Source organism: Colias philodice, chromosome 14 (assembly GCF_061535455.1).
Source record: "Colias philodice isolate Cphi_HAF_F1 chromosome 14, ilColPhil1 Martin Lab GWU primary, whole genome shotgun sequence".
Classification (NCBI taxonomy): domain Eukaryota; kingdom Metazoa; phylum Arthropoda; class Insecta; order Lepidoptera; family Pieridae; genus Colias; species Colias philodice.
In genome coordinates, this window is record NC_143099.1 from 425,364 (window position 1) to 452,338 (window position 26,975).

The 26,975-nt window shown below is 35.7% G+C and overlaps 3 protein-coding genes across 6 annotated transcripts in view; 2 read left to right on the forward strand and 1 right to left on the reverse strand.

The window, feature by feature from the left end:
* Nucleotides 1-5,296, reverse strand: part of Tomosyn (syntaxin-binding protein tomosyn) — a 209,088-nt gene extending 203,792 nt beyond the window's left edge. The window contains exon 1 of one of the 3 annotated variants that reach the window (XM_089703397.1): nt 4,729-5,296. In XM_089703397.1, the coding sequence (XP_089559523.1) occupies nt 4,729-4,851 (123 nt within the window). In that variant the 5' untranslated portion in view covers nt 4,852-5,296. The remainder of the gene's footprint in view (nt 1-4,728) is intronic. The other 2 variants (XM_089703399.1, XM_089703398.1) reach the window with 2 other exon arrangements.
* Nucleotides 5,297-5,364: 68 nt separating this feature from the next.
* On the forward strand, nt 5,365-11,474 carry Coprox (oxygen-dependent coproporphyrinogen-III oxidase). 2 transcript variants are annotated; one of them, XM_089703419.1, is made up of 9 exons: nt 5,365-5,605; nt 6,008-6,236; nt 6,512-6,577; nt 7,500-7,657; nt 9,167-9,297; nt 9,551-9,677; nt 10,050-10,213; nt 10,736-10,905; nt 11,237-11,474. In XM_089703419.1, exons 1-9 carry the CDS (start codon nt 5,523-5,525, stop codon nt 11,348-11,350), a joined length of 1,242 nt encoding a protein of 413 aa, XP_089559545.1. In that variant the 5' UTR covers nt 5,365-5,522; the 3' UTR covers nt 11,351-11,474. The 2 variants fall into 2 exon arrangements, with proteins under 2 accessions (XP_089559545.1, XP_089559546.1); XM_089703420.1 differs by lacking the exon at nt 6,512-6,577.
* Nucleotides 11,475-14,300: 2,826 nt separating this feature from the next.
* The window catches only part of Pez (protein tyrosine phosphatase non-receptor pez), a 31,637-nt gene continuing 18,962 nt past the window's right edge, over nt 14,301-26,975 (forward strand). Inside the window, exons 1-9 of the mRNA XM_089703387.1 lie at nt 14,301-15,202; nt 17,071-17,237; nt 17,578-17,782; nt 21,154-21,299; nt 21,671-23,141; nt 23,701-23,919; nt 24,432-24,605; nt 25,803-25,956; nt 26,465-26,640. Coding sequence (XP_089559513.1) covers nt 14,570-15,202; nt 17,071-17,237; nt 17,578-17,782; nt 21,154-21,299; nt 21,671-23,141; nt 23,701-23,919; nt 24,432-24,605; nt 25,803-25,956; nt 26,465-26,640 — 3,345 coding nt within the window. The 5' untranslated portion in view covers nt 14,301-14,569. The remainder of the gene's footprint in view (nt 15,203-17,070; nt 17,238-17,577; nt 17,783-21,153; nt 21,300-21,670; nt 23,142-23,700; nt 23,920-24,431; nt 24,606-25,802; nt 25,957-26,464; nt 26,641-26,975) is intronic.

The window sequence follows — 26,975 nt, forward strand, 5'->3', positions numbered from 1 at the left end:
AACAGCCACACAAATTATCCAAGTGTTTCTTTGACGAACCACTTCAAAGGCACCGAATGTCTTCAAAGCCAGCCCGATAAAGATCGAGCCAGGCAAAAATTCCGTTAATTGGATTGGTATAAGCCGCAATGTCAAACGACGCCCGGAATAATGACATGAAAGTGATATTGTCTGGTGAAATTTACCGCTCCAGCGACGAGATCCCCTGGGGATGTTATTAGCATAAATATTAAATAGACAAACTTGTGGATTATCACCGTTTTCGACGCTTTTCAGCCACAAGTTATATAAATATTAGGCTATTTCAGTACCTGGCTTTCCATCCTCTGAAAGGAATTTGATGAAAATTGTATTGTCACTAATTCATAGTCACCAAGTTCCGTAGATGGTAAGCCTCATTCATAAAATCATTAAGTATTTAAAAGAATCAGAGAAAAGCGTGAACAACTATTTTAATACAAATTATTTCGGAAGCAATTCGTTTGAAAATATAAAATAACTAGCGACCCGCCCCGGCTTCGCTCGGGCGCAATGCTGATACTAAATACACTACAGAAAAACTGTGAACGTTGTATAAAAAAACATAGCGGCCCGGCCGGCCGGTACCGCCGCAAACGCTACGTCCCGCAATTTTTAAATCTGTAATATCTTCGAAAATATTCACTTAAATCTTACGATGTAAAGGGCCATATAGATCTATATTAAATGAAAAATTTAGGTATTCGAGGTATTTAATTGGTCAAGGATTAATGCTGTATTGTTAAAATCGCATCGAAAATTAGCCATTATTTGTCGTAAAAAGTAAATGACAAAAAAAAGTTATTGTGGGTTATCCATAAGAGATAGACATGTGCCATCGCGGACTTTTCTGTAGACCTTTTCAATGTGTATAATACTTAGTACATTATTTTGATAAAACTTGTAGGGTTCAGCCTGCGTTTGCTATGTAAGCGGAAAAAATGTAATTTTTTACGACATCACATTAGAAACCTCAAAAATAACAGTACTTCTCCACTATTTAATGGATGTTATTATACATATAAACCTTCCTCTTGAATTACTCTATCTATTTAAAAAAACCGCATCAAAATCCGTTGCGTAGTTTCAAAGATTTAAGCGTACAAAGGGACATAGGGATATAGGGACATAGGGACAGAGAAAGCGACTTTGTTTTATACTATGTAGTGATAAAACTATTACATGTTCCAGTAACTTTATACATTATTAGAAGAATTAAAAAACTCTGTGAAGCAAGTTAAACTAATTCAAAAGTATGTATTTCACGATTTATGTACATTTAAGCACTTGTGAATCGTTTTTATCAACGTTAATTAGTATTTAATGAGAAAATGTATTAAGACTCCTAGAAGATAGTAAGTACATGTATGTACCTAACCGTCTGTGTGCTTCATATTTTACCTATTACAAACGGTTTATAATTATTTCTATATTTGATAAATTATTCTATTAGAAATCATATTAGATCGAGTTCCATGTTGGTGCGATCTATTTGTAACAAGTTTATTGCCATTTATAGCGCATTTTAGATATTTTACATAAAAAAATGTGGTTCGTCAGGATTCAAATAAGAATCTTATAACTTACCTAAATTTAACCACGCATATTAGATCTTTCTAAAACTTCAAATAATTATAAAAATAATACTCTGTTATTTTTAAAGAAAATTCATTACGACTTTTTAGTCTGTGGAGCGATTGTCTATTCTCAATTTAACTTATCTGTTATGAAAAAAAATATATAACATATTAAAATTACAGTAATCTGTATGTCTGCTGTTACTTCAACAAATCGTTTAATTTGTTATTGCTTGAATTGATTAAGATAAATTTTGGCGTGAAAATGTAATTTCAAGAGATGCAATCGACACCGATTCATTCAAATCGCATCGGACTGGAATAAATTTTCTCATACACACAGGAACAGGTAAAACTTAAACTTATATTTAATTTTATATTAAAATTAAGTTTGTATTGTTGCGTTTTTTGTACGAACAAATACATGAGAGGAGGCCATTGTTATTATTTTTATCTAACTACGACTAGGCACGAATTTGACTCCTTATCTATCGATTTTCATACGTACCGACGTTTATTAAACATTTTGTTGTGAGAAATTACTGACGGCTTAAATTAAAAAATGTCGTGCACTTTCGGTAGACCATTAAGGCCGTGTACGCGGTCCGTGCGCTGTTTGGCTCAAATATGTGATTTTTCAAACCAGATTGTCCATCAACCACTTATCTTACAAACATATGAATTACTAATAATTTTAGGAAATTTTATTGTCTATGTAGTTAGTTAAGAGTTTTTTTCAATTAATACAGTATTTCTGAATACCATCAAGATAACTGAGCCGATGATTACTTGATTTCACTTTTAGTGTCAATTTCGAAGCTAAAAATATCTGAAATTGCTGACAGATCTAACACACAATTATTTTTAACTAACTGCAAAACTCCTTATTAAAATAGTTAGTTAAAAGATTTTTTTTATTTTGGACTCCTAACTTACGAAATTAAAATCCGAACAATGTGAATTTTTTTAGAAATTATAGTCGACAAAATGATTATTTTCACCAAGATATTTGACTTTATTGAATATAATTTATACATATTGCAATAAAAGAATGTCTTACTTATAAGATAAAATTTAAAAAATCAACTAAGGTACCTCTATTATTTTTCTACAATTTTTTTTAAAGTACTATAAAACACTGCGCGCGACCCGATTAAAATCAGTCGGCAGCGAGCCTTTCCAGAGAGAGGACATGTTGCTCGGCGCTCTCCTGTGGACCTATGCTGTTCATAGTAAAAGGATAGCGCAAGCCGCGATCTATCGTAATAGATCGCGGAGTTTTTGACTTGCGTTAAATAGAATATGCGCTCTTAAGTCATGGGAATTAATAAATATTTTATTCATCATAAGAATGAAATCTCATAATAATATAGTCAACATTTAATAAATTTCATTAAGTATACTTTCTCATCGCAAATCAAAATTATTTCCGATCAATTAAACCCAAAATGAAGTCGGAAAACAGTGTAAGAGACGGGAAATTAAATTTGCCGTGAAAAAAAGTTAATAAGAAATCTTTATAAGAAAAAAGGCCGTCAATATACTTCGCCGACGGGAAAGCTAAAAAGTTTCCGAAAAGCCGTAATAAGTTACAGTGAAAGATTTTCACACAAATTTTCCTGAAACTCAGTAGCGGACGTATTTGTTGAAAGTGTAATTAAATTTCAAAATTCGTCTCGAGTGCTTTAATCTATTTTGAGATGTTAATTTGGACTTATTAATTTTTGGGCTTCCGTTATTTTCAGCTGGTTATAAGTTATAACTTATAACTAACCAAAGATATAATAGAATCTAAACTATCCAACGATATTTTGCACTCTACATAGGTATCTATGTTACATATAAAAATTTGTTATAAGAGTGCGCAATGTTACCAGTAAAAAATCAAGTGCCATCAAAGCTTTAATTAAATTACCAAATCTTTTTTTTTCGAAACGAAAAAAAAAATCTAAGTAGGTAGGTTAGTACTAATTATATGACTAAACAAACAAAACATCATAGAAAAAGATAGAGACGGTAAAAGTTAGCATGAAGCCATTAAAAGTTCTTCATCCATACGGGACAGTAAAATTGTGATCCTTGACCCATTTCGCTTAATGGAATACTAAGCTGGTGTAATTACTTATCTCAGGGGGTCTCAATGCTTTATTGCTGGTAGGTAATCAAAGTTGTCTCGTACCCCGTGATATCAACAAATGACAGTTTTTGTGAAATCGGAACAATAAAATTTAGATGTTTAAATTTAGAAAGAGCTGTCAATTTTTTTTATTCATGTGTAGTGGTTACCGGTGACAAGAACTGACGGAATTTTAATTTCCCGTCAATCGTACCATTTGACAGTTAATTTTTAAATTTTTAAATATTAACATGTTCCGAAAACGTTTCATTAGAAATGAAGAAGAAAACAGCATTTCACCACTGTGAATTCACCACTTGATGATGAAAATGTCAAGTAGGTAAGTGCCCAGTTTATTTCTAATTCAACCATTTATCGTCATTTGTAGTTTAATTAACCTATTTGATAAGAATCGAAACCAACCTGAACAAACTTATTAATATTACTAACTTTTCGAGCAGCTGTCAATGAGCAAATAATATTTACATTAGGCAGTAGACACACATATCCACAGTTATATTAGACAACTTTGTGTACAAATACATAAAAAAAACTAATTGAAAGCCACGCCGCGGTTCGCGTATTATTGAGTGCATTTATCTTATCTCTTATCAGACCAATATCAGCGTAATTCTGCAGGCAACAAGGCCCGATTATTGACAACTGACGGACGACCTTAAACGTAAGTCTATTAGGAATTAAAGTGGAAGTTAAGAAGATTATGTTTATTGCGCTAACAGATGACACGGCCAAGGACGCTGACGTAAGCGTAACGGAGTCGCGAACTCGTAATTGCATTGCTTTCGCTTACGAAACGTTATTCTTGGGTAGAATCAGCACAGCGCAGTATAAATGTTTTGGTGCGTGGTCGGAGATGTCGTGTCAACGGACCGTAAAGTTTACACAACACCGTACACGCGATGCGTTCTGTCAATGCGGCATGCGAAGGACTTTAAATACGCAGCCAACTCCGACTCACGCTCCATCCTCGCAGTGCTGGGCCGAGGAGCGACTTACCTTTTTAACTTGGAAGTGCTCCGAGCGCAGCGTCTCCTGTATTTCTTGTTCCGTCCCGCGCGGAGCAGCCTGCACCGAGCTGCGGAACCCGTCCAACACCCCCTTGAAAGTGAACTTCTTCATCGCGAATGTAGAGTCGCGGTTCCTTTGTCCGAAGGCCGCACGTTCACCGGCCCCGGCTACATCACAGCCGTCCGCCGCGGACAGCGATTCGGTTTTGGCAGAAGAGAGGGCCGTCTCTCCCGCGCTGTTACTGCGCAGGGCAGTCCGGGCCGCCGCCGACGCCGACACGCGTCTGTCACGTCGGAGATCGACGAAAACTAGGCGAGGCACCGCCTCTGGAATGTACAGCAATGCGGTCTGGCTACGGATCGATAGCTAGGAGCGACTACACACGCGCACAACAAACTCAACTGACACTCGCCGTCACACAAGCTATCGCGTACTGACTCGAAACTCGAAGTCAAAAGAGGCCGACTCGGTCGATCGATCCCAGCGCACGTGCTACGGAAAGAGATGAACGCATATTGCGCATACAAGTTCCACCATACGCCTTGCGGACAAACTCACAGCTGATAGATATGCTTCGAGCGTTTGACGACAGGTGGCGCATGTTATGCAAACAAGCTGACGTAGTGACGTGACAATGCTTCTGTCAACTTACTGCCAACTGCCAAGTGCCAAGTGCCAATTGCCAAACGTCATTCAGCATCGCGATAGAATAGAAAGGTGTTCATGTCACAAATCACGTAAACTCACAAAATACCGGTATATATTCGTAAAATTTTACAAAAATGTCGTACAAAATAGCAGTAAGGAGCTTTAAAACACTGTCATATGTTGGGAGCTACAAGAAAATTAGGGATCGGCACATAAAGTAAGTTGTTTGTTGTTGTTTTCCTATTAGAATAACATTCCAACTTTAACATCCGTAATAGGAATTTAAATGGAATTTATGTTTTTTATAATATATCAAGCCATATTTATGACTAAAAGTAGCTTATCAGAGCTTAGAATTTTGTTTTAGTACATATTTCTTGTCGATTTCTTATCAGATAAACTATTGACACTTACTCAGCAAAAAAATAATACAAAAATACTTAAAATATATGTAACGTTTAAATAATTATCAACACATTAAATAACCTTCGATGATAGATTGTAGCGTGCATAAAGTAATTACATATTAAAATGAGGTTCAAGCAATTATCGATATTTTTCTGAAACAATTGAAATACATGTGTATATAATCATTGTTTGAATGTTTTTGATAACAAAGGACGTACTGTGCGGCTGTGATAGGCGCAGGTTACATAGCTTATAAACAAAGTAAGAACAACAAAGCAGAAATGAAGGAAGTAATGCAGCTAAAGAACTACATGGCTGAACCCGTAACGCCCGTTAGCCATTTAGAAAAGAATCAGAATGATATGAAAACACAGATGGAATTGTTAATAATGAGGATACAAGCAGAATTCTGTAGAGCGCTGGAAAAAGAGGAAGATGAAGTAAGTTTTTTATAGTTAGTGATAGTATGATATGCTTTTATAAACTTGAACAGATGATTAACATTAATTACATTCATAGATAATATTAATATGATTAGATTGGTGTAAATGGTAAAACTATGACGATTCAAAAGTGCTTCTAGAAGAAGTTACTTTGAATAAATAAATGTTTGAGTTGGAGGCAGAATAGGATATGTACTTACATAATTTTTAAAATTGATATAAAGATTAACTTTAAAAAAATAAAGAAGTATAACAATGTTTTTTTATTGTAGGCTTGGCAAGATGAGAAAAGAGATGAAGATTTAGACTATGACAGTGATATGTTTGTACCATACCCGGTATGAAATATTAATTTAAGGCACTTATGTTTTTATTGTTACTCGTAAATCAAAATACTTGAACGGATGTAAATAGTTTGAAGTTACCAGACAATGGATTTTCATTTTTGTTTACACAAAAAGTACTGTTTTTAACATTTTGAACTCAATTTAAACTTAAAAAAAAAACATTTTTAGGTAAAAATTCTCCTTACCTTGTTGCATATTTACAGTCAGATAAGTGATTCTTCACTAGCAAGCATGCGAAATGTGATTATTAATTCTCCCCTTCTGTAGTTCTATTTCTATAATTTCCCTTCTCATTGTGTATTTACATATTCGCGCGAATAGCGAGGTGCGTAATATCGAAACTTTGTAAACGTATTACGTAGCATTCACTATTAGCCTTGCGATTCACATAATCGTATTAGTGTGTTAGCGGTTTTTCGGACACAAAGGGAAGACGAAAGTATGAATAATGGTTCGCGACTACACTTTTATACAAACGTTTCGTCCAGTATCAAGGCGAATACGAGTATGTAAATGCACTGTAATATTTTTGAAATGAAACTTCTTTATCGGGGTTGGAAAAAAATTTAGTGTAACATTTTTTCGCTACGCGTGACATTTATCCGTTACGCGCCATCTTTTCTTATCCCTCACGCGTGATTCGACGTATTTATGTAAAGTTGCATATAATATGTATAGTAAGTTATTTTTTTTTAAATAAGGTCATAAAGAAGTTTCACTTCTTACATGTGTACACACATTTTTTTTTATTATTATTTTTATATTCGGAGTTTCTTGCCAGCTCTTCTCCGTTGAAACTGCTTCCCGAATCGGTGGTAAATGGTAAAACTATTTTATGACGATTCAAAAGTGCATGTCAACGCGCCTAAAGAAATTTCACTTCAATAAATGTTTATTTTTATAATTTCTTCAGGATGCAAAATTCCGCGTAGACAGATGGATTCGTAAAGAGGGCGGGGGTGGTATTACTTGCGTGCTGCAAGATGGTCGAGTGTTCGAGAAAGCCGGGGTGAATATATCTGTGGTGTCCGGGAAACTGCCCCCTGCAGCTGTGCAGCAAATGAGAACGAGGTATTGTGTGTTATAAATCTTAATCTTAATATCTTAATCTTAATCTTAATATCTTAATCTTAATACTATTATAAAGGCGAAAGTTTGTATGGATGTATGGATTTGGGTTGTTGAGGAAGTGATTATGAGGAAGAGGAGGAGGAAGAGGAATTTTCACACGCAAATTTAGAGGATGCGGATGAGGAAGAGGATATTTTTTTGAGGAAGAGGATGTGGATGAGGAAGCGGATGAGGATGAGGATGATAGGAAATTATAATCAAAATTAAAAAACAAAAACTTTTAAAATTAAAAATTAAAACAAAAGTCATTCTCTTGTCTCTACATATTGATGTTTAAAGTTAGGGGAGGTTAGCTCGCCCGATCGCGAATTTACAAAGCCTGTAAGTTCTATACTATTTGAGTCACGAGCCGGACTCAGAAGAGCTTTTGTTTATGCATATTACTCGAAAAAACCTAATCTATATCAGTGCCAGAAGCGACATTAGGCGATTTCCACAACAAAAAACGAACTGGTAGATATTATTATGTAAGCTTAAACAACTTGTTTGTTTTTTAATTTAAAATGACTTTTGACAAACATTATTTGGTAAAATATGTTTCTTCCGAGTATGAGAGAAAATGTTATATTATTATGTTTAGAGATAAGTGTTAGGCGCAGATATAAATATGGCGGTAAGCCGTAAGACACTACTCTTATTCGTTAGTAGAGTCCGACTCGTAAATAGGCTTTGTAAATTCACCGCCCGATCGGATCAGCATCCTCATAAATTTCCTCTAAATTTTGAGGAAGCGATAGCGGAAGAGGATTTTTTTATTTTCATTTTTGAGGATGCGGTAACGGTAGAGGAACCCAAAATATTGCGGAACTTCCGCATTATGAGGAAGCGGAAGAGGAATCCTCAACAACCCTAGTATGGATGTAAGGATGTATGGATGTATGGATGTTTGTTACTCTTTCACGTAAAAACTACTGAACCGATTACAATGAAATTTAGCACACATATAGAGGGTAACATGGATTAACACATAGGATAGGTTTTATCCCGGAAATCCCACGGGAACGGGAACTATGCGGGTTTTCCTTTGAAAACGCGGGCGAAGCCGCGGGCGGAAATCTAGTGATAAATAATCATTGAGGTATTATTACTACGTATAGAGAGGACGCCACGAACAAAATCTGTGTGACAATCGTGGCGGTGCGGGGCGCGCGTGGGGCGGCTAGTGAGTCATAGATATAAGCGATGTTTGAGACGCTTGGCTCTAACTCGTGTTACAAATAGTGTAGTAGCGATGCCCTCTCTAGTACGTAGTACATAGTAACTCAATGTGAATAATTAGAATTTTAGGACTTTTGAATTGATTTAAAAACCGAATTATCCATTCTATACACATTCTATAATACGCTATTAAAAAAAAAATTGAAAACTATCTTTCACACGCTTTTTACTATGATTATTTTAAGAAGAAAGATAATAGTATAACAACTAACAAGTATAAATATATTCCAGAGGCAAAAACTTTGACGGCAAAGAGTTACCGTTCTTCGCAGCTGGTGTGAGCGCTGTCATTCACCCGAGAAACCCAATGGTACCCACTATACACTTCAATTATAGATATTTTGAAGTGCAAGATAATAATGGTAAGTTTAACTGATATTCAAACACAGTGAAAAAACATTCCTTTTGCTTTTAAGTTTGAACTTAAAATAAAAGTGAAAAAAATAAAAAAACATGATTAATGTGAAACCAATATTTTTTTAAGAATAGAAAAATGGTCGATAAACAAACCCGACGCAACAAAGAAAAGATAAGAATAATAAATTATTTTTTGTACTTGCCTGAAATCAAATTTGAATTTTAATCAGTGTTGTATTAATAAAAACAATTAAACAGGTGTACAATGGTGGTTTGGAGGCGGCACTGACTTGACCCCGTACTACTTGAACGAAGAGGACGCAAGACATTTCCATCTCACTCTGAAACACGCATGCGATTCGCACGACAAATCTTACTATGGAAGGTGCGGATTTTTTAATTTGTACAATTTTTAACCCGAGGATTGTTTAGTGTCAAGAGATATCTTATTTTTGTATTTTTAGCTGAAATTAAAATTAAGAAAGTCATTTTTTTTTCTATTGATATGTTAATTTGACCATAAGCGCAAGCACGATAACTATTGTCAAGGTATTTTTTATTGTCGTTATTAAAAAAAATACGAGAGCCTATCAATCGCAAAACTTTTCTTCAAATAAAAAATTACAGATCAACTAAAAAAGGATTTTTTTATAATAATATGATCGCTAAATTAATAATATCTATTTAAAAAATTTAATTCGACATCTATTTGTTTTTTCGTTTATGGTAACAATTTATATGGAATTATTCTCCACAGATTCAAAAAGTGGTGCGACGATTACTTCACGATAACACACCGCGCTGAGCGTAGAGGCGTCGGCGGTATCTTTTTCGATGATATCGACACTCCGGACCAAAAGAGCGCTTTTGAGTTTGTCACCTCTTGTGCGGAGGCTGTCATACCCAGTTATATTCCCATTGGTAAGTAATAATTTAGGGAAGAAATAGAGGCAAAAAATATCAAAATCGGTTCAGTAATTCTGTAGATTATTTATTTAATAGCTCATTCATAAATAGTACATACATATTTTTCAATGTGCTTATGTGAATAAGAAAAATATTAGTACTCGTTTTTTCATGGGTACTAAAAATCTACTATTTTAGTAGAAATTATTATAGCATTAGTATTCATGCCGAGAGCCTAGAATGATATCATCTTATATTAAATTCCAATGCATGTATGTTTAGCAATGCTAATGTATGCAAATATTTTTATATCTTAGAGGACTTGTTTTACGCAGATATAGAAATTTATTTCTATTAGATTGTTGAGAATATAATGAAGACTATTATAAAATAATAATAATGCTTATTTTTCAAGTGTATTCCTACTGACAGCTAATTAATTTGATACATTTTGAGTCCTGTAACATATTTTAACTAACCAATTTAAAATAAGATCCAAACTATGTATAATAATAAGACATAAACTTTATTCAACAGTACAAAAGCGTAAAGACGAAGCATACGGATACCACGAGAGACAATGGCAATTATTACGCAGAGGGAGATACGTAGAGTTCAACTTGATTTACGATAGAGGAACTAAGTTTGGACTTTTCACGCCTGAAGCGCGATATGAATCTATATTGATGTCGTTGCCGTTGAATGCTGTAAGTTTTTCATGTTTTATTTAGTTAAGATTAGGCAAAAAAATATTTAAATAACAATTACTGCCGTATTTTTTAATAATGTATTGAATGAAATTGACAATCATTAATAATTCATTAAAAATTTTTCTTGAATTGAAAAGAATGGGGAAGCAAATAGAATAAAATGTTAAATACAACTTAAATAAAGTGCTAAACAATGATATATCGAAGTCCACTTTGAGTATTAAATTAATATAGCTTATAAACGTGACAATGTTTATGTATGTTGTAAATTCTAGTGGTTAATTTTATTGATATTTTACATAAATTAAGCACTAAATATTTTTTTCAGAAATGGGAGTACATGCACGAGCCAAAACCGAACTCTCCTGAAGATAAATTAATGCAAGTACTCAAAGAGCCACGGGATTGGCTGCAAGTTGATCAAGCCAGAGCCTCCGCTTAAGTAGAACGAGTGTTGCCATTCATCACACTGTACATTTATCATTGGTCTTTATGGTTTAGGGTTTTGTAAATTGTTTATGAGATATATGTTCTATTTTATAGTAAAATTTATTGATGTTTATAAATTTAGTTGTTTTATTTTCCTTTGTTACAATGAATCCTGTGTCTATCTAAATTTTGGATTATAGAGCCGAAAAATAAACGAAATATGAGAGCTCTTGTAAGAAAATAAACATTCACAAATCACACACAATGGATGTAGACACACACACACTCCTTCCTGCATTATAAAAACGTAGTGTCTGATGACTCATTACAATCATAATTTGCTGAACAGGAGACAATTTTAATAATTGCATTAACATGAATATGTAGTTGAAAATAATAGAATATTAACGGCCTTATTAGTAAAAAGTTAAACATTGGATAAATTTCTACCATTTTCTACCATAGTTGTGTCCTGCTCTTGCTCACATGAAATCATAAAAACAAGACAGGTTATTGCAATAACTAATCCATTGCAAAGCGAATGGGTAACATTTTATTAGTAAGACCGTAAATCTATACATGCTTATACTATAAAGCTGAAGAGTTTGTTTGTTTGAACGCGCTAATCTCGAGAACTATTGGTCCGATTTGAAAAATTATTTCGGTGTTGGACAGCCCATTTATCGAGGAAGGCATTAATCTTCACGCTAAGACCAACAGAAACGGAGCCACGCGGGTGAAACCGCGGAGCGCAGCTAGTAATAACTATGCTCTATATGATTTTATAATACGATCTCACTACGATCTTTACATCTAAACTATTAAAATAACCCTAACGAGTGTGTAAGTATGAAGTCGCTAATCTTAGAAACAACTAGCCTGATTTCAACAATTCTTTCACCGTTGTTGGTTATGTTGGTGATCCCTGAGTATATTCTATAATATAATATAACAAGCTATATTTGCACGGATGAAGCTGGGGCGGAACGTTAGTCATATACACAGGTCATATTAGTTAGTTCTTTAAAGAAACGAATCTTCAATGGCGGCGCTTATCATTCCCTCTCGCTCACACACGGCCGTACGGTATGCAAAAAAAAATGGAAAAATAAAATCACTAAAATGTATTTGATTTTCCCTATAATAGTTTTTATCATAAATTTACAATGACAATTATGCATTTTGCGAAAGTAAATAATGTTTTATTGGAATTTGACAAAATATGTTCTTTGGGAAAAGTTGTTCAGTTTTATGGGCTTATTACAAGTATTATGGGGATTTTATTACATTCTGTATACGTAAATATGATAATTCATATAAATACACAAATACAATAACAAAAAAGTTTGTCAACAAACAATTTGAAATAATTAATAAAATAATTATCAATTTACGTTATTTTTATTTTCTTTTTTGATGATCCTACCATCTGTCAAAGTCAGCTTTGGCCGCCATTGAAGATTCGTTTCTTTATTGAACTGACTAATATACAATAACATTTAACTCATTACATCTCTGACCGATATACAATACAATAGGTTCAAAATAGGCAGACAAATAAGTAAAACGTTGTAACTAGGGATGTAACGATACATGATTTTGCCGATACGATACCGATACCGATATTTGTAGTAATGTATCGGCGATACCGATACCGATACCGATATCGATGGCTTGGTAGAAAAATAAATAGTGAATTATGCATGAAAAGTTACCAACATTTAACAGAGACAACTGTTAATCGTATTCTTTTAAATAAAAATGCCAAATCAAAAAACAACAAAACCATTTATTTTAGTATTATTATTTTACGAAGTCAGTTAAACTTTAATACACATACAATCAGTACCTAATAAAAGTTTACTATAATTGGTAGAGTTTTTTCAGAAAACAAAGTGCGCACGCGCGGGCGGCCTCCCGCATCGTTCATTGGGCGCGGATTTTTGAATTATTTGATATCAAAAAAATTGGTTGTTTGTAAAGTAGGTTTACGATCGAAATGTTTACGTGATAACATAATGCAGTGGCAGCGCTCGAGATGAAACGGGAGATCGGTCCGTCTCTCTCTCGTTATACCTGCAATCGCGCTCGTGAGGTTTTGGTGTGACACAAGTTTATGAACATGTCACCCGACTAAAACGATTTTAAAAACGTTATCACGTTAAAAATTAAAAAAATTCACAATTATTTATTTCTTTCCTTTACATAAACAAATTTGTGATTGAAACACTCCTAGTAAGCAAATAAAATGCTTGTGTCAGGAGGTTCCGCTCTTCCTTAACACTATTACAGAAACAGAAATAAAACAATATGAATGAATACAATGCAAAAACATAAAAGAAAAGAAAGAATTTAATAAAAAAATATCGGTATCGGTTGATTTATTATCGGCGATACCGATATATCGGCTTGCCGATATATCGGCCGATATATCGGTATCGGTATCGTTACATCCCTAGTTGTAACTATAGTTTTAATATTATATAATCTTCTTATATATAAAAATGAATCGCAAAATGTGTTGGTAAGCGCATAACTCGAGAACGGCTGAACCGATTTCGATAATTCTTTTTTTATTATATTCCTTGAAGTACGAGGATGGTTTTTATGTAGAGAAAACGTAAATATGTACCACGGGCGAAGCCGGGGCGGACCGCTAGTATAATATAAAAATGAATCCCAAAATGTGTTGGTAAGCGCATAACTTGAGAACGGCTAAACCGATTTCGATAATTCTTTTTTTATTATATTCCTTGAAGTACGAGGATGGTTCTTATGTAGAGAAAACGTAAATTGTACCACGGGCGAAGCCGGGGCGGACCGCTAGTAATATATAAATTCATATTATGAATGTTTTACTTGATGACTACCATGGACGGAGCATATGACTACCTAAACCTACCAAAAACATAAAAGCAATATTTTTATGAACATGGCAACTCATAGAGCTGTCATTTGTCATGTCACCACTCACCAGTGCCCCGCAATATTGTGAATTTTTTATTTTGTGATGTGTTTATTTAGCATTTTTTATTGTTATCAACCACATATAACAGAATATCGACTTTGTATGTTAAAACCTCGTTTATAACTCATTCTGTTATCAAACCCATAAAATATAATGTAGCGCGCATAACGGATGCGTCTTTTTCAACATTCTTCTACCATAAATGTATAACGTAACGCTACTTTCGTGATGTTTTTACTAATTGGACCCGGGTAACGTTAGAAGATGCCTTTCAAGTTGAAATTGAAGAAGACGCGACAGTACAATGTTGCGTCAAAGAGTTTGTTCGTGATAAGTGTCGAATTACTCGACGGCGGAATAGCAGATTGTACGTTGTCGGTGGACAGCACAGGCCAGGAATGCCTCGACAACGTGTGCCAGAGGCAGGCGATCAATCAGCCAGAGTTCTTCGGGCTGCGCTACGTGAATCGCAGTCAGCAGCCGCGATGGGTGCAGTTGGACAGGCCGTTGAAACGTCAGCTAGAGAAATATTCGTCGGCTCACCAACTTTACTTGCGTGTCATGTACTATGTGATATCCGGCACGAGTTTAATAACGGATGAGGTGACGAGGTATCACTATTTCTTGCAATTGAAAAATGATCTGGTTGAAGGCCGGATAATTTGCGACTTCCAGCAAGCTGTTGTGTTAGCTTCGTACAGCCGACAGGCGGAGTATGGGAACCATGATCGGGAAAGGCATACAGTGGAATATTTGAAGAATCTGTTGACCTTTCCGAAGCAAATGTTAGATGGGGGGCAGATAGTTGATAGCAGTAGTTTATCAGAGAATGGAAGGCTCGAATGGCTGACTGCCGCTGTGATACAGCATCATATGTCGCTACACAACATGTCACAGGTAAGAATTTAAATTAAGCCTAGAGAGCTTCCTTGACCTTTTCAAGATTTATAGTGAAAGTGAGTCAGGATCTGCTCTAATCCAAGAACTGGTTGCATTCTAAAATGAGTACAAATTATTGTAAGGCTTGGTAAATATTTTAGTTGGCACATATAAACAGTAACATTGAATGAACTAAAATAGGTCAAGGTTTATTTATTTTCAAATGATGCCAGATGTGTATGTGGAATGAAATAATGAATACTTTTCCAAAATCATGAATGCAAAGATGTTAATAAATTTAAATCTAAGCAACTTTTGGATTTTTCATGTCTCTTTATACAATCTAATTGGAATTCTTAATTTATATAAATATAAACTAAGACTTTTTTACATGTAAAATATAATCAAAGGAAAGAAAAAAAAATAATATTTCTATTTGAACATTACAAAAAAATATGTTCAATTAGTATTGTTTCTATCTCGCTATTAGAAGATAAACCCCATTGCTTGGTTTCTTAAAAATACTGCTGTTTGTTTGAATCATTATTATGCTTTAATTAATTAAAAAGAAAATAATCTATTTTAAATGTGTGTTTATTCTAAACATTTTTAAAAATAATTGTAGATAGCATAAAATTATACAAAATAATTGTAAAGTGAAAGTTGAATGATACTATTGAATTTAAATTAAGTCTGATAAATAAAAACATAAAATATGCTTTCTTATTTAGTTTAAAAATATATAGTATGGTACATCCATACTAATATTATAAATGCGAAAGTAACTCTGTCTGTCTGTCTGTTACACAATCACGCCTAAACTACTGAACCAATTTGCATGAAATTTGGTATGGAGATATTTTGATACCCGAGAAAGGACATAGGCTACTTTTTATCCCGGGAAAATGACGCAATCCCGGAAATCCCACGGGAACGGGAACTATGCGGGTTTTTCTTTAACTGCGTGGGCGAAGCCGCGGGCGGAAAGCTAGTAATAGATAAAATGTGAACAATTTCACTTGTGTATGAAATATGTGTGTATTAACTATTAACTATGATTAAAATCTAATCAACCATTTTATAATATCTGAATTAAAAGTCATCACTATTTCTTTTTTGTGTTGATAGTTGTAGGTTTTCTAATATGCATCGCCTAACTTTATTCTAAGCTCAAAAGTACTATGCTTGTTTTAATGTAAAATTACTATGCTATTAAACTTATCAAGCACCTGCCAGAAGTTTTGATAAAACTTGATACTCCAAAATTATATCCATGGAACACATTGATCGAAATATTGGTCATTATCTCACAATTAGTCATCGATAGCTTGCGAAATGCAGGGCGGGTTTATCAGCTACAACTGTAATCAGTGCCACAATGTTTGTAAACTTAAAATAGATAATTTGGTATATTTGTTTTGGTGCGGTCACTTGTAATTGCCGCAATATGTTATAAATAAATGTATGACAATATTTGCTATGTGTAATAAAGTAACCTAGATTAGAAGTACATAGTTATTACTTTTTATGAATGTACTAGTGGTCCATCCCGGCTTCGCCCGTGGTACCTACATGTTTAAACTATCCTATCTCTCAAGTTGGATTGAACTGCACATGGTGTGCGAATTTTATTATAATCGGTTAAGTGGTTTACCGTTTAGGAGTAAGTGGTTGAGGACAAACATTGTGACACGAGATTTATATATATTAGATGTATTTAATCAATGCATTGTGGAATACAGAAGTAACAAAAACACTGATTTTATGGTGAATTTTAATTTTCTCCTGAATATTACCCAAGCAAGATACTCTCTGAAAAAATATATATTTTCACTTTATTGGTCAAATTCTCGCCAAAAAACCTTATAATCCTCATACTTAATTAGGCACAAGCGGAAGAAGGCTTCATAACGACATGCCAGCAGCTCCGAGGGTACGGGCAGGAGATGTTCACGGCGAAGGACCAGCGCGACCAGAGCGAGGTTACCATCGCGATATCCCTCACTGGTATACGCGTGTTGACTGATACCAGTGACACTCCACATTTTTATCGGTAAGTTTAGGGTACTAAGGAAATAATTGTAATTTACTACAACTTTAATATCGATGAGAATGTTGAATTACTTTATGTTAAGTACATGTATTTTTCTTTTTGATAAATAAATAAGTAAATAATAAAATTTATAGCTGTAGTTTGCAGCTTCAATAGCCGCTATGATTAGAATCGATTGCTATAAAGTAAATGCGTTTTTAAATATGACTTCTTCTTATTACGACAACGAGATAAGCGCGTTTAATATTTTTCGTACTCTAGGAACAGTTTCATTGCACTTTCTTGCTAGAAAAGTGACAAAAAATGAGATCATTTGCGAGTGTTTTACCACCCCAACCAGGTGGATGGACATAACGAACGTGATAAACCACAAACGCACGTTCAGCATCGAGTGCCAGCAGCAGGGCGAGTCGGCGGCGTTCGCGCTGCCGTCCCCCGAGGACGGGAAGTACGTGTGGCGCATGTGCGTGCATCAGCACACGTTCTACATGCGCCATCAGGCAGCACTCAGCGCGCCGCGGGATGAGCACCGACCTAAGTTTCAGGTGAGCTGCAAAGGTCAAGTGGGCTGCACTGACCTAGCGGTCTGTATTGGCCAAGTGAGCTGCACCAGCCGGGCTGCTTTGGCCAAGTGAGCTGCATTAGCCAAGTGAACTGCATTGGCCAAGTTTGCTGCATTGGCCAAGTGAGCTGCATTGGCCAAGCGGGCTGCATTGACCTAGCGAGCTGCGTTATCCAAGCGGCTACTGATTTTTCCCTCTCATTGCAATTTTCTTTCTCTGAATCAATTTAATTTTTTTCGCTATAATATCGCTGAAAAAACGCAATAAAGTGAATCGGTCATATACAATTTAAATCGAAATCGTCCTGCTAGTTTCCTATTCCGTTGACCACCACACATTTATAAACTGTTAAACATCACAACACCCATTAAACAGTAACTACATATGCAAAAAGAAAATTCTTACTACATAGTATGAAAAAATCGCTTTACGTTGTCTGTCCTTATTTATGCTTAGATCTGTGAAATGATAAATCACTCTCACACTTGGCTATATCTCACACGGCTCATTTGCCGCCCAATCTCGCGGAAAGTGTTGGTCTATGCACTTACAATGCTTCCTACTTGTTATCTGTTCAATCTCTTATTGTACAAGGTTTTATGTAACATTTTAACCGACTTTGAGAGGTTTAGCAATTTGATACGTATGTAATTTTAATTGCTTTTTTGCAATTTATCACATAGTTATTAACGACTTCGAAACAGATCAGTACGTGACAGGTGTTTTTCTGATAAGGAAACAAAAAATCTGTTAAAACTGTCCAAAAATTTCTGACTACACATATGGACAAGTAAATACATATTCTGATAGTAAAATGACCAAGTAATTATCACCTTATACCAAGTATATTGGTAAAAAGTGGAAATTCTAACAATGCGAAATAATTATATAGTCGAGCAGCCGCTGGTGAGCGTGCGTCGTTAGAAATTTTCACAGTACGCGATATTTTCACATGTTGACAATATAGTTTACTATTTAACAATAAAAACAATATAATATCATAAACGAGGAATCCTCAATAAATGCAGTTTTTAAAGGATGTAATGTCGAAAAAACGACTTATTCCGTTATCCTTATAAGAATTATATAGATTGATTTATTGATGCATGTAGTTACAAAATGCTGTATAAATTGAACGTTATGAGTCCATTTTCCTTGTGAAATAAAACTTAATCAAAGAATATAATTTGGTTATTGGTCCTTCGACCAGAAACTAATTTATACATATACCATAAAAAATGTAGTTCTGATCGAACTTGGGCCAAGGGCTAATCTTTATGAAGAATTGTCAAATGTGACAGGAGACACGGATTACTATAATATGCAACGCAAAACTAAGCCTATAATCTCTCTCTATATCTCTTCGGAGATCATCAGCAGGCCAGTATAACGTGCATTGTTCAACTAGCTGTTCCCCACGGTTTCACCCGCATTGCTCCGCTCCCGTTGGTCTTAGCGTGATGATATATAGCCTATAGCCTTCCTCGATAAATGGGCTATCTAACACCAAAATAATTTTTCAAATTGGGCCTGAGAGTAGTTCCTGAGATTAGCGCGTTTAAACAAACAAACTCTTCAGCTTTATAATATTAGTATAGACTATAGATTAACTAAATAAATCAATCAAAATGTACCCAACGCATTCCATTGCCTAACGAGACATTATTTATATCGCGAGAAAAGTTTACAAACAACGCGTCATCGCGAAAGTCGCTTGTTTAATTGCTCACTGCAAAAACCATTTGCAACTGTGATCTACGAAGAATGGTTTATATTTCTTGTATTAATTATTATAGTACCTAGTTGATCTTTTCATAATTCTGGAGGTATATATCTAAAACGGCTATGTAATTTTTGGTGAGTATATAAATGTACCATTTTGTTTATCTACCATTGTTATAATTTATTTGTTAGTTCTTACGACATTTCTGAAGTTTAATTCTGCAGATAAATATTACGGTTGATGTTTTCCCGACCTATTTAAATTTGTGCATACTGATTATTTAGAAACATGCCATTGACCAATAATATACCTACTTAAAACCCAAACTAGACGCACACCTACTGAATCGTTGTTAATTATGCATTAACTAGCGGTCCGCCCCGGCTTCGACCGTGGTACCTACATGTTTAAACTATCCTATCTCTCAAATTGGATCGAACTGCACATGGTGTGCAAATTTTACTATAATCGGTTAAGTGGTTTAGGAGTCCATTGAGGACAAGCAATGTGACACGAGATTTATATATATTAAGATAGTTTCTCGAAACTTCCATTGTCACATCTCCGAGATCTAGCAGGAACACGCATTAGAACGTCTTCGTAACTGTTATATCGGGGAAATATGATAATTGAATGCAATTTGCAAGCGCACTCGTCTGTCAAGTTCAATGACGCCGCTAATTAGGTCTATGTGCTGCGAATTGTTGGTTTTTATCATTGGTCTATGCTATTATGTATTAAGACTAGGAATACGTGTGTGTAAGAGCTGTTAAGTTATGCCAAGATTTAATTGTGTGGTTAAAGACGATTCGCACAATTTCACATTTTGCGGGGTTGTAAATGGTCTGGTTCTGCTTCAAAAACTATGATCCTATTAAAATATTGTACTTTTTTTTTGTTCTATATTCTACCTCTCGCATTATAAAGAGTTATTGACTATTCGATTTGAAGAATATTTTAGATCTTTTTATACAGGGTGTCACACTATTGGTATACTAAGCGCGAAGGGACTTGTAGTTTTACGTACACTGATCACGTAAAAAATACTCAAACAACAAAATTACATCAAAAAATTTTTGCTAAATTTTTCCTGAAAATTCATGTTTTCTTCTCTAGCTTCGCGCAGCCGGCATATACCGCATCTCTAATGTGAGCATTTTGTCTATGAAAACATAATCTTAAACGATAGCTCACGTGCTGGTGGCAAAGTTGGGCGGGTTGGTTGTTATGGGTGTACACATAGACTTTTAAGAATTCATCTATTTCAGAAAAAAATGCGTCTGGAATTTTATATGTATTTTTTACGTACTCAGCGTATGCAATACTATAACCTCCTTTGAGCTTAGTATACCAACAGTGGGACACCCTGTATACATTATTATTTTATTTTACACACATTTTTTTTTCAACCTAGTTTTTGGAATACTGTCGAATGGCATATTATTGAATAATCTTTAAATTTGTCTACGGGAAGTACATTTTAAAAACTAATAATGATTCCGACTAAATCGTTAGCAGGTTACCTACTAAGCATGTGCCTTATGCTGGACTCAATAAAACTACCCACCTATCTTGTTCCATTTTCCAAATCAATTCCATAAGCTTTACGATATCAAATGTGTTCTTCCAGGAGCACGGTCTATCAGAGAGTCGCGAAGAACTAGACGTAAGGGATACAGGTAGTGCCTCTCGGTTAGAGCCTCTCACAGCGGCGCACAGAGCGCACTCAACATCGTGCTTGGAATTGGCTGAAAATAGACCGCAGCCCCGGAATCGGTAAGAATTACACGAATTTTAGTTTTATAGCATTAAATTTTCAAATTCAAATGATTTATAAATATATTTTTTTAAATAGAACCGAACGATTAGAATAAAATAAAAACGGGTTCGAATCCCGCCTCGTGATAGACTTTTATTTATTTAAAAATTTATAAGAATTATACGATAATCTTTTTTAAAATTGAAATTGTAATTTGAATTTGAAATTATTCAAGAAAGACAAGAGAATTCAATTTGATAGCTATGTTGTTTGGTATGGTGTAATATTTCCTTGATTTTCATCAGGAAATATATTTAATAGATAAAATATTTTTTTAGTTGTAATTGTAGTATGTATGTATGTTTGTATCATTATTATTTTATTTCAGAGCACTGTTACCATCATACCGGCCCGCGCCAGATTACGAAACGGCCATTCAGCAAAAATACCAACAACAAAGAGCTGAAGCTCAACTGCGATATCAGAACCATCACGCACATTCCCAACTCCTAAACACTAATGCCCAACCTCTAGTCTATGGTTCCCATCCCGATATCCACCGAATCCACTACCCTGACGTAACAAGACATACCGTACCCGTGAACCAAGGGGTGTCTGCCTCTGATGATTACGCGTATGGTCTAAAGTATGTAGGAAACTACCCCATAGCAGTGAACCCTAACGTGCAAACAGACCCGGCGTTACATTACGTCAATGTTTACAAACCTCCCCCTCCCTACCCGTCCAACGGCCTTGCATCAAACTCGACCCCAGATTTAGCCGTCGCTAGTCAAGCTCTGAACTACCACAGAGGTTATATTAACTCCCACGTGTCCGGTTCTAGTCCAGATTTAGTTTCCACACGCACTGCCCTTAATAGACAGTATCTAGGTTACGTGAATCCTGGTCACGTCCTAAATTACGGCCGACCCAACATCCTTCCAGCTACCCACGGTACATATAACAATCTTCCCTCAGTATTAGACCCTAATCCTCACATAATAATCGATCCTCACCACATTTCCAATAACATCCAAAAGGTTTACGATGAAAGAGGGAATATTATGTACTCGATGCCCATGAGAAGGATATCCTACCAGAGGCATTTGGTGCTACCGCAAATAAAGCACAACGAAACGCAAGAGCCGATATATGAAAACGTTCCTCTGCCATGGCAGAGCGAACAGAAGATAAGGGAGAGAGCACAAAGCTTAACAACGACCGATGAAATTGCACGGCTGAACGAACGAAACAGCAGCCATCCCACGATAAACAATTACGGAAACCCGAACGTGCCAAGCTATCCCGTTAAAATAGATAACGACAGTCACTACGTGAACGCACAAATCATTAAAGGAGTCAGAGAGTCGAGTGTGCCAAAAGACTTGAACATATCGAATCGAACCATAAACAAAGAATTCGACCCCGCTCTATCCATCGACAAGCTCTCCATCAAGGACGATAAAGACTACGACGAAACGCCGTATCAGAGCCTGTCGACGCATAAAATATCGAACAATAACACGATTAGCAAATCGGTGGATAACGTTACATCGATAAGTATACCTGATATAAGAGTTCAGGATACGTCGCACACGACAACGGACAGTGCTTTGTCGAGTTCGATAATGAATTCGACGTACAGCACTAGCGTTGAGTTGGAAGCGAGTAAAAGTAGCAATAAAGAGAAGAAGCGACGCCGGTGGGGGGTGTTTATGGGGAGGGGGAATAAGGAGGTTAAAAGTGCAACTTTAGGCAGGGATCGGGCTAAGGCAAGTCAGCCAGCGAACAAGCATCGCTGGTCGACCGGCCTGCCCAAGTTCCAACCGCTACCACCGAGCATTACCAAAGAAACATTGGTGAGTTATTGCATTATTAATGTAGTATTGTTTTATCACTCCATTTAGAAACCGATTAACAAGCTGTATTTTTACAAAAACACAAAAAAAGCATTTGTGAATAATTATAAATGCGATTATTTAATGTCAATGATATCGTGTTACAATGAAATAGAAATTGATATGTTAATTATACTTATCAAGAAATTGTTTGTGTCATTATCGTGAATTCGCTTTTTATTGCTTCTGATTCATCTATACAAATTGTGTTTTGTTCTTTGTTCAAAAATTGTTTCATTTTTTTAATATATTTAATAGTTTGTTTGTTTAGACGCGCTAATCTCAGGAACTACTTATCCGATTTAAAAAATTCTTTCGGTGTTAGATAGCCCATTTAGCGAAGGCTAAATATCATTACGCTAAGACCAATAGGAGCGGAGCACTGCGGGTAAAACCGTGGAGCACAGCTAGTGTGAGATAAATTGACAATTCATGAAACAAACTTAAAACTGAAACATCAGACTGTTTCGTCTATTTACCACAACCTAAACTATAATAATTAATTTCGCACAATTCCCAGTGCCAATTACTCGAACGCAAGATGTCTGACGAGCAGCTATCGTTCGCGTTCGAGCAAATCCCCAAAGGGAGGGAAGTAGAGGGCGAGTACCGTACGGCCCTCCTACCGCAGTACGCGTCCTACAACTGTGGGGACTCCCTCCCGTACGAGGACAATAGGGTCCGCTTGCACCCCACACCGGAGAACCCGCATGGGTATATCAATGCGTCGCATGTTACGGTAAGGTAGTTTGGAATTTTATGTTTTAATTGTATGTGTCCCAGCAAGGTAAAGGGCCGATGATGATGATGTTGGTTGGAAATTATTCTTTAAGTTGTGGCTTGATGTGTGTCCTTGTGGAAGTGGTTAACATTTTTGTATTGTTTGTTTTTGTTGATTTAAATAGCAATTTGCGATGAAATCTTGAAACATTTCAAGAATAAAATGTGAGCTATGAACTTGTCTATGAACCAGTGAAGTAGATTTATAATAATCTTCAGTATTGTTATTTAAATACCTCAGGCAGCAAAAATACTAAAAGAAACAGACGAAAATTTTAAATTATGTTGTAGTATAATGAGGTACAATTAAAACAAAAAAAAAATACGTTGTTATAATATTTCTGGCTTTAGTGCAAGATTCTGTTTATATCTTATCTATAACTTTAATTTCGATCTAAATACTATCAAGTCTAATAACGTAAACGTAATCTCCTAAAACATTCTAAACAAAAACTGACCCAATAATTCCAGATGACAGTCGGCAACTCGCAACGCTTCTACGTGGTAGCACAATCGGGTGGAGTCCAACAAGCGGCGCTGCTCTGGGAGTGCGTGTGGCAAGTTGGTGCTCGGCTCATGGCGTTAGTCGACCCTGAACCTCCGAAGTATTTACCACCTGATCATCATTCTAAGGATTATGGCGAGGTAAGGGTCAAGAAACGTGAAAATTTATAAGATAGGTAGGGTAGTTGTAAGGTAGGTCCTTCGAGTCGGATCTTTATTGAAATGTATATTTTATGAGTAAATTGACCTATTCAACATTTAAATTTGTTCGAGCTATCTCAATATAACGCACTCCATATTTCAAGGTTGAGTATACTCGACCACTCAGCATATTATGTTGCATTTTATTTAATGAGTAGTATAATTCAACTATTTTTGTTAAATAAACATTTGAATTTAGTCTTTTGAGCCGGGTCTATGTTTCAATATACTTTTAATACTTTTAATGAATATAATTCGCTATAAATCATATTTCGAACCTGAGTTTTAAGTACAAATAAAATCTTAAAATGGTCCTTCGAACCGGATCCACGTCTCACTACTTATCACGAGCAATTCTAAGTGAAGTGCGGTGCTGAATACACTGTATAACACTCATAAGGTAAAGCAAAAATTCATATCTACATATATGGTCCTTCGAGCCGGATCTTTATCTCAATTCACTCTTACTCGATTATTTAACGCATATTAATGACGTGCAGTGCTATTATCCGCAGTTTAACATTCATTTGCACAGCTCACTATTTACATATGGTCCATCAATCCATGTTTACTATACTTTTTTTTAAATTCTATTCAACACACACATATGTACGTGTACACACGCGTAGAATTCTTAGTGTCATAGATACAATGCTGTATTCTCCACTCCGCTGCAGGTATCTGAATACGGTCTTTCGAGCCGGATCCATGCCTACTATGTCATTAATACGCATATACTTATGAAGGAATGAATGAATGAAAAATTCTTTATTGTACACAAAAATACAAGATTACAAATAGAGTGATAGAAGTTATATGAACAGAGGGCGGTCTTATCGATGTAAGCGATTTCTGCCAGACAACCCAACTTATATATTGTTATCTTTACGTATTAGAAATTTCAGTGCGAAAAAACTTCAGTATTTTCAATTATAGCTCATAGAAAACAGTCCAGTTTGCCGTTTTCACCTACTAAGGGCCCTAGAATATTGTATTATGTATTTTCGTATGTATGAATTTATTTTAATTCTGTGTAAACTGTGTATATAGATGTAAGCTGGAAGATACTATTCTCCACAACACAGGGAATCCTAGTGTGGAGATTAGTGCGTTGTACAAAATGTTTTGTATGTACAGTTCCAAGTATGGTGCGGTGCGTGGTCTCGTGCCCCGTGGGGCGGCTCCGTGCGCGTGCGAGTACGACGCGGTGGTAGAGCTCGGCATCTATGGCACGTGCACTATACTAGGTTCCATGTGGCCGCGCCTATGGAGGATGTTAGCGGGTTTCTTGGTGAGTATAGTGGATGTGATAGTCAATAGTCAAACGTGTGTGTTAAGTGAATTAAAAATAGTATCTTGTAAATATAAAACATATTATATTTTATCACATCTAACATTATTATCATTCTAGTTCTTAGCTGAGGTTTCGCCCGTGTTTTAAAAGAAAAGCTCACATAGTTGCCGTTCCCGTGGGATATCCAGGATAAAATTTATTCTATGTTTTAATCCAAGTTACCTTTATAGTTTATATGTGTGCTAAATGAAATTGTAATCGATTCAGTAGTATTTGCGTGAAAGAGTACCAAACATACATACACATAGCATCCATCCTCACAAACTTTCACATTTATAAAATTACTAGGATAGGATTATTTGTCACTTTGTAATTCATGCCATTTTATTTAAAATCATGATTAACCAAAAAAAAATATCAATTTGGCATAAAATAATTTTTTCATATGTATTAAATGCGCGAAGGCGAAACAATTTATTTTACGTTTTACAAACGTGCTTTACAGAGTTCCTCTCCGAACTCAACGGCCTGCGTCTAGCCAGTGAAGCAGACGCCACAGCTGACAAGCAAGCGGTGACGTCACGCAACCCGCCGCTCGTGGTGACCTGCGCACGCGCAGCCGGCCGCAGCGGAGCCGCGTTAGCTGCTCACTTGCTGCTGCACGTGTTGGATACTAACCAGGTGTGTGTGGGGTGATATTTTATGGTGTCGTATCTTAATCTTAATCTTAATACTATTATAAAGGCGAAAGTTTGTAAGGATGTATGGATGTTTGTTACCTTTCACGTAAAAACTACTGAACCGATTACAATGAAATTTAGCACACATATAGAGGGTAACTTGGATTAACACATAGGATAGGTTTTATCCCGGAAATCCCACGGGAACGGGAACTATGCGGGTTTTCCTTAGAAAACGCGGGCGAAGCCGCGGGCGGAAATCTAGTAACGTCATATTAAGCGCGGGTGTGGATGTCACTCGATGTGATGGGGGATGTGACGTAACGTGGAACTGCG